Source organism: Juglans regia, chromosome 11 (assembly GCF_001411555.2).
Source record: "Juglans regia cultivar Chandler chromosome 11, Walnut 2.0, whole genome shotgun sequence".
NCBI classification, from domain to species: domain Eukaryota; kingdom Viridiplantae; phylum Streptophyta; class Magnoliopsida; order Fagales; family Juglandaceae; genus Juglans; species Juglans regia.
The window spans coordinates 31191629-31200631 of NC_049911.1; the positions used below are offsets into that span (position 1 = coordinate 31191629).

Here is a 9003-nt window from a genome sequence, read left to right on the forward strand (position 1 = left end):
TGAGATGATAATTTTGTGTTTTGTTTGAGGTCCAAACCTGCCCTAAAAGTGAAACCAAAAACTTTTCCTCACTTTCGTTTGAGGTTTATTTTGATAGACTTTAGAAAAAAATCGTTTTTTTAACGGTGGTTGTAAAAGCGATGGGAATTTATGAAAATAATTTTGTAGAGAAAGAATTTGTAGAAACTGACGTTAATAAGTTGTAGAAAAAAAGTTACAGAGGATGATTTTTTCTTTTTTTTTTTGGGTATACAACAAATGGATTGGGCTTGCCTTCTCTTCATACGAAGAAAAAATATATTTGTTTGTTATTAAAAATATGAGTAGTGATATGTGTATTTATATTTTATTTATAAAAATTATTTTGTCAGCTTTCTTACAAATTTATAATTTATAATTTTTAACATAATAATAACTAATATAGAAAAGTAAATTTCTTATAATTTTTTCTTAAAAATATTTAATATTTTTCTGAAAAAAAAAACAGTACAACATAATACCCGAGTGGGCCGACTCCATAATAGTAAAGACCAGTTGAACCGGCCCGGAAGCATCCGGGTAATCATACACACGAACGTGCGCCGCGATTGAACTTTGAAGTTAAACCCTCAAAAACCTAACAGCTTCTATGCGTCCGCCTTCGCTTCCCAGTTCCCAGTTCCTAACACCTTGATTTGTTTTGGGAGCTCTTTGTCTCGCCACAGAAATGCTCGAGGCTTATAAGAACAGCTCAATCGACTGGAAGCCATCTCCTGTAGTTGCACTAGCCACCAGCGGCGACGACTCCCAGGTCGCCGCAGCTCGAGAAGACGGCTCTCTCGAGATTTGGCTCGTCTGTCCAGGCTCCGTCGGCTGGCACTGTCAGCTGGTACCCAGAACTCTCTGCCCCCTTCGGTTAATATCATATTCGCAAAAAAAAAAAAAAAAAAAAAACTTATTTATACGTTATATGCGCAGACGATCCATGGGGACCCCAATTCGAGGGTTTCGTCACTCGTGTGGTGTCAAGCTGGTTCAAAAGGCTTGCCTTGCGGTCGGTTATTTTCGTCTAGTATCGATGGGTCGGTTTCGGCGTGGGATCTTTTTTACTTGAAGCAGAAGGTATACTTGTTATTCCTTAGCACTCATTCTTATGTTAATGTTTTTGAACCGAAAATCACCGAACATTTTTCGCCTCTTGTATGTATAAATATTTAAATATATTGCGAAGCCGACATCCTTTTTTAGGATTTATGGCATTTATACCAAAGTTTTGAATAGTGACCGTTTCGATTAAGGCACTAGAACAAAATATTTTAGTACTGTTTCAGAATAATCTATATATAGGTAAATTAATTATATATTTATAAATTATATTTCAAAATAACATGAATACAAGTATTAAAAAGTTAAAATACATATTTATAAAACTCAATAATACTTATAAGTTCTTAATCCAACTATTAAAAAAAATAATCACTCATCTTCATCAAGAAAAGGGGAGTAGGGATTTAATTTTTAGTCCTCAAGAAAAGGAGATTAAAAAAAGTTAAGAAAACAGTCTTTAGATGTGAGAATTAGAGTGAAAGTTATGAAAATACACTGAAAACACAAAAATCCACTAATTTCGACCAGTACACTGAAACGGCCGGCATATTTAAAATCGGCCGGCCGGTATTGACTGACATGCATAAGTACGAAACACATATATTCCCTATACCGGTCACTACCCCGGCACAGTAAATACTGGCCGATAGCACACGGTATTTAAAACTCTAATTTATACCTTAAAAAGAAACATCAACGAATATAGCAGTAGTGCTGAAAATAAGCGAGATGCTGTGCAGCGTTTGTATAGTAGTTAGTAATTGCAGTCAGTCATATAGAACCCCTAGGGGTTGGCTCAGTGATAAAGGCCTTGATCTTGATGGTATGCTCCCTCCAGGTTTAAGGTTCGAACCCTCTATGTGCAAACAATTACAATTCATAAGGGCCATCGGACTAGGGGATTTTCCCTTGAATTACCCGAAGTGCACTTGCGGAAAACTCCTTGCTAAGGGCACGTGCACTTCCGGGATTAGTTGGGATGCTGTTTCCGGACACCCGGTGCCAATAAAAAAATAAATAGATTGAAGTCATATAACTCAGACAGCAGTCATCATAGGCAATGCCATGGGGCGGGTCCACTGATAGTAATGTTGCAAAGAATTAGCAAATTGCAAGACATCCTGGCATATGCAATTCTGGTTTTTTTTCTTCAAGAATCTTCTGCAAACTGTAATTTATTAAGAACAGAATTTCAGTAGAATAAACCTGTTCCATTAGCAATTTGTTACTCATTTAATGTGCTTAAACTGTATATTATTCTCATGAATTATTAGATAATGTTTATAGACTCACATATTTGCAGACAGTATTAAATTCAATTGGAGTCTCAATCTGGCAAATAGCTTTAGCGCCATCTAATAACCATGTACTTGATACAAATCCTAAGTCTGAGCATATTGGAAATGGGTATTTAAGTGACAAGTTAAGCATGGATGATCATGAAATGAGTGAAAGTGAAGATGAGTCTGACTCAGTTGAGCTTCATGAGCAATCTGTTATCAAGTTTCCACGTGTAGCAATGGCATGTGACGATGGTTGTGTGCGGATATACAGTATTTCTGACTCAGATGAGTTAATTTACACCAAATCATTGCCTAGGGTCAGTGGTGAGATATCTTTTCGTCACCATATGTACTTGACATCTCATTGATTCATTTTTCTTTATTTTGTACATTTTCCCAGTCCTAATTGTAGAGATTTTTTGTGGTATTGTTATCTTCAGGACGTGTTTTAAGCGTGACTTGGAGTCCTGATGCAAATATGATATATTCAGGGAGCAGTGATGGGTATGTATGTAATATCAAGCATGCTTGATTGCTAGATTTGTGGCCCATGCTCCATGTATCACACTTTCATTTTTGCTGAACTCGAATATATCTGTCCTCATAGATGATGTGATTGAAAACATCTTTTCTTTATTTTGCAGGTTTATAAGATGCTGGGATGCTAATGTTGGTAATGAGATGTACAGGATTACAGTTGGACTTGGAGGTTCAGGTGGTGGACCTGAACTTTGTGTATGGTCATTACTCGCTTTGAGGTAAAAGTAGATATATCTTTTTATGGTAATTGTTTTTGTTTATATGTGGCTTATAGGGGTCTGTTTCATTTTGTTTGTTATAAGAGCATTAGCATTACATTTCTGATATTGAGTGATTGTTCGTTTTAGGTGTGGGGCCCTTGTTAGTGGAGACAGTACCGGTAGTGTTCAGTTTTGGGACAGTCAGCATGGGACTCTTTTGCAGGCATATTCTCTCCACAAAGGTGATGTGAATGCTTTGGCAGCAGCTCCCAGCCATAACAGGGTGTTCTCTGCTGGTTCTGATGGTCAGGTACAGGATGTTGGTCCGTTTGGAGTTGAAAGTTATATATGAAGTTTGGTTACTCGGTCACATTCAACTTAAGACGTGGCATTGTTTCTATTTTTCGAATCATCATCTTCTACTTGAAGCTATTTAAGAAAAATAAAACCGCATTCAGCGTTTTATTATTGCATGATACTTTCCCAATGAAAATTTCTGGATATTTTCACATTATTTTCAATATTTCAAAACTAGGGCCAATTCCTTTTGTTCAGTTCACTGCAAAGCAAATGAAAACTGAAGCATTGTAGAGACTGATGTGCTGAATATTCCAAGTGAGTTCTATGATTGTTGATGGTTATGGAAACTTGGAAGATGTTTAGAGACAGCTGGATGAGGTGACGTGTTGAAGAAATCTTATGAAACAGTTGAGAGCTTTTGAATGTTGCTTTTTTATGCCGGATTATTTCCATTTGGCTTGGATTCTTGAGATTGGCTTAGATTTCTTTGTTGGTTAGAGACTTGAGAGGCTCAACCTCTGCTAAACCTGGTTGGCCAAAACCATAGGGGTTTTCTAGTCCAGTAGATTTAAAAATTGAGAACAATAGTCTGTTGCTTGCAAGGTTATGTAAATGAAAAGGCAGTCATACATGTTCTGAGGGGCTCAGTTTCGGGTCAGCCTAAACTCTGTAGTGAAGATGTTAGGTGATGTTCTTGATCCAACACTTTTTCGTAGCTCTATAGGATATATAATAGCCCAGAACTTGGATAATATCTTCATATACTAGCCCTGCTTGCTTCTTTCTGTATGTTGTTTTCTTCGGTGGGACAATTTATTATTTTCCCTAATCAAGATACAAAGGTATGACACAGCTGTGGGTTATTTTCAAGATGAGAGATTCTGCACCAAGGATCTTATGGTTTCTGAAACAGTTTCATCAGCTTAAAATCCTTGAAATTTTTTGTATTAATTAGTTTTATCTTAATGTAGCCTTTTTTGCCCTCTCCTCTCTCGCCTGTTTGACTTTTTAGCCTTGATATACATGGTTATTCAACTGAGTAATGTTTTTTATTTGTAGATTATTCTGTATAATCTCTTTAGCGAGACAGTGGGACCTAGTGATGACAAAGCATCTTCGACAGCAATGAAGAAATGGACCTATGTTGGTTACGTAAGAGCTCATACACATGATGTCAGGGCTTTGGCACTGGCTGTTCCAATCAGCAGGGAAGGTCTGTCAATGACATAATCATACATCTTCTTCTTATTAAATAAGTGTCATACTATATGCATAAATATATGCATATATGTAACCTATAGTGGACACAGTTTTGGTTATTTCCGAGTTCTTAAATTTCTGTATTCTAATTGGCAGAACTGTTGCCGGATGAAAAGGTAAAAAGAATTCGACGTAAGGAGAAGCCCATTGAGTTTAGTTACCATAAGTGGGCCCACATGGGAGTTCCAATGCTTATCTCAGCAGGTGACGACACAAAACTTTTTGCTTACTCTGTGAAGGAGTTCACCAAGTTTGCTCCTCATGATATCTGCCCTGCACCCCAGAGAGTACCGATTCAGTTGGTGCATAATAAAACACCATTACTTCTAGTCCAAGCTTCCCATTGGTTAGATATCCTGTGCATACGCACAGAAAGTGTTGCCTTTCCTGACATGGCTCGTGGTCCTTCTGGCGGCCTTGCGATGACAGATTTGCTTGCTCGAATTAAGGCTAAGGCATCTCGGAGGATTATTTGCAGTTCTATTTCTAATTCGGGTGAACTTTTTGCATATTCCGATCATGTGAGACCCAGCCTATTTGAATTGAAGATGCTTGGAGCTGGGAAGAGTACGACTGTTAGTAAAAGGCAACTTCCTCAGAGACTGCCATTTGCCCACTCAATGGTTTTTAGTTTTGATTCATCTCGTTTGATGATAGCTGGGCATGATAGAAGGATATATGTAAGTTTTCCTTTGGCTTTAATGCTTTCCCTATGTTTTTAATTATTTTATTTTTAAGGTCTCTTCCCTTTTTTTTATTGTTTTTAAAAAGGCACCCGCCATATGGCAAGACTAATCTTTCATGGTTCATGCAGACGTCCTCTTTCAGTTTTTATTTGTCTCTACGACTATGAATTGTTTCCCCAATACATGTATTTACAAATGCTTGTCAACATTATGAGATGTTTAAATTTTGAAAATTTTTATTGTAAAAATGATGGTTCTATATTTTTTTCAGTTCTGGTTTCTAATGCCTTGATGAAAATTTGCTCACGATGATGGACGTGTTGTCAAAAATTTTTGAACAAATTGTTCCTTCAAGCTGGGCTTTAGGTTGCCATGTCTTCCTCCTCACACGCATTTTTAATAGGATTAGTAGAGTTCTATTAATCATATTGAAAAGGTCTGTGTGTCTCACATGCTCTTTAATCCTATTAAAAAACCACGTGTTTCTCACATGCTCAAGAAACACATGGTAATTTAGGGCTCGTTTGGATACAGAAACCATCTCATCTCATCATTATAACTTTTTCAAATTCCCACACTATAATAAATAATTTAACCTTTTCAAATCCCAAAACAATAATAATATTAAAAAATAATATTCTAACAATATTTTATTCAATTCATCTAAAACCATCGCATCTTATCTCACTATCCAAACGAGCCTTTACTCTACCAAGTTGGAGGAATTTCGTTGACTCTTTTTGGATGGAAACATCGTCCAACAATTTTCCTTTTTGAATAAAAGATGAAGCTAAGAGCCATAATGATCATACTGTAGAGAGGTTCTGCCTCCAGATTCCTGGTTTATCGCTTTTGTTTCATGACCTTTTCCTTGTGCTACAGGTTGTGGATGTGGGCAGCTCACAACTAGTACATACCTTCACACCGTGCCGTGAATTGCATGATGAGCAATTACCTCCAAGGGAGCCTCCAATCACAAGAATGTTTACCAGCTCTGATGGGCAGTGGCTAGCTGCTGTCAACTGCTTTGGAGATGTATACGTATTTAATCTGGAGACTTTAAGGTTTGAAACAACACTTGTCGAGCATTTGTTCTAAAAAATGATGATACTGTTCTTTATTATTCAAGCTCTATAGACATCATTAGTCATGACCTAGTAGAACAGACACCTAATCTCCTAATTAATTTTCTGAGAATGTTTTTTTTTTTTCTGTAACTGGTAATGATTTGTTTGATGGTATAATAAATTCTCACCATCTTTATGGTTCATGGTTATGGCTGAATAATTTTGTGGAGGATCCCATGAAAAAGGGCATGAGGCTGAGAAGATTTAAAAGCCTGATTTTGCTGCAGCACAAGCTATATCATCATTTATCTATAGGGCCATAATCTTCTAAAATGCTTGCGTGCATTGAGTTTTCGTTGTTTTAAACTCTTTTGGTTCTGTGGAACAGGCAGCACTGGTTTATTTCAAGATTGGATGGTGCCTCTGTTACAGCTGGCGGTTTTCCTCCAAGAAACAACAATGTGCTTATAATTACAACCTCTTCAAATCAGGTCTATGCATTTGATGTGGAGGCCAGACAATTGGGAGAATGGTCAATGCAACACACATTTGTTCTGCCAAAGAGATACCAAGAGTTTCCTGGGGAAGTCATTGGGCTTTCTTTCTTGCCCTCTTCAAGTTCATCGTCTGTTATTGTTTACAGTGCCAGGTGCTTCTCTACTCTAGTAGATATTGCTGTGGTGTAGTTCTGTTAGGGGCTCAGAACACGGGAAATTGATTAATTGATTGAAGCAGATAAAAAGAACTCAACCCGGCAAAAAATAGTAACTAGAGTTGTCACTGAATTTATCAGTCAGTACAAATTTGAATTATGTCCTAATAGCAAAATTATATGCTGTAAATAATGTGCAAACTAGCATTCATTTTCAAGTTAAAAAGACCTATCTAAAATAACTTTTAAGGTTGACTTTCTTAAGAAGCTGAACCTAGTCTTTATCTTTGATTACCTATCAAAAAAAAAAAAAAAAAAGAAGCTGCACCTAGTCTTTCTGGTTTTATTTTCTGCTTTAAAGTCAAAATAGCTGCTGTGAGCTTTAAAAACACAGTTCAATATCCCAAACTTGTTCCCACGAACATGCTATACAATGAACCTGTGTATATCTTTCTTGAGAAGTAATGTTTTGACTGCACATTTATAGTGTTCACCGATTCATTTGAAAATATTCTGGATTGACTTTGAAGTTGTATCGACACACAATACCATCAACTAATCTGTTTGATTGATAAACTTCCCAATAATTGTCAATTTGATAGTGGATCCATGTGTGGAGATGGGATGTACACATCTTGATTTTCTTTTTGTTCATAATACTAAACACTTGAAATTGAAGGACATTCTAGCAATTTTCACTTTGTTTTGACAGTTGGAGAGTGTCCTGGCCCCTGGGGAGTGAGAATAATAAATTAGTAATTCTGATGGAAGCTATTTGTTTTGTTTAAGATATAGGGGTCGTTTGGGTAAGTCTCATATTTTCATTAGCTCATATTTTTTTTATCAGTAAATAAGAATTTTATTAAAATAAGCGAAGCCAAGTATACATGATATATACAAGAGCAATACTTATGCATGAGTGTCTAAATATACAAGGAAATCATGTACGTTCATGCCATTAAAGTCTATTACAATCGACCAATGGAATAAAGTACAAAGAAATAAAGTTCTAATCTCGTCCATTGTCCGTTCATAATTGTTCATAATTGTCAAAACTTTGACCATTCTTCTCCATCCAATATATGAAAATCATCTTCAGCAGATAAAGGCTGAAGGTGGGCGGTACGAAGGTAAAGGCAGAAAATTATCCTTGGATTCATTTGGGAATTGGTCATTCTTATATCCGTTTAGATTACTTTTATTTTGAGTAAAGCAGATGCGTAGTTACTTGATATCCTAATCTTGTGGTGGATAAAGACTTGGTGCTTGTTACTAGCATAGTGTTGGACATGTTATTGAATTTTGAGTGATCTGACATTTGTAATTTTATTTTTTCATGTTTTAGGGCTATGTGCTTGATTGACTTCGGAAAACCCGTGGATTGTCTTGATGAGAACGAATTGGTAAATGGTCAGGATACAGCATTAAGGAATTTACAAAGTACTCCCATCAAAGGGAGACTGAAACGTATACTTAGAGATGGTCAAACAGAGACTAGACTCGGTGGTAGAAAAAATTTTGAGTTTTTTTCTTTTAGAAACCCTGTTTTATTTATTGGACACCTTTCCAAAAACTCCCTGTTGATCATAGACAAACCATGGATGGAAGTGGTTAAGACTTTCGATACATCACCAGTTCACAGACATATATTTGGTTCATAAATGCTTCTCAAAAGGATTCGTTTACAGCCTTTGGGGTGGGGGATTTTTGATGTGGCTACACTTGTTCTCCCAGGTCACCGCGGCTCTAGAGCATCTTTTTGTAACCTGTTGAAGTAGTAATTTTAGTCTTCCATAATTCATTTTAATTTACTTGATCCTTCCCAAGATTGTTGTGCACGTTCATTTTGGGCATTGCAGTCTCGAGTTTTTGTATTTATTTCGTTACATTCTCCAATCAATCATTGAAAAAAGATATTGTTACATTCCC

At 36.5% G+C, this 9003-nt stretch overlaps 1 protein-coding gene across 1 annotated transcript; it reads left to right on the forward strand.

Annotated features, from left to right (window-relative positions):
* Positions 1-596: 596 nt before the first annotated feature.
* LOC109007990 (WD repeat-containing protein PCN-like) lies at positions 597-9003 on the forward strand. The gene is made up of 11 exons (XM_018987944.2): positions 597-868; positions 958-1101; positions 2390-2693; positions 2810-2873; positions 3014-3127; positions 3257-3419; positions 4469-4622; positions 4766-5349; positions 6238-6419; positions 6811-7071; positions 8420-9003. The coding sequence occupies exons 1-11, from the start codon at positions 707-709 to the stop codon at positions 8733-8735; spliced, it is 2448 nt and encodes an 815-aa protein (XP_018843489.1). The 5' UTR covers positions 597-706; the 3' UTR covers positions 8736-9003.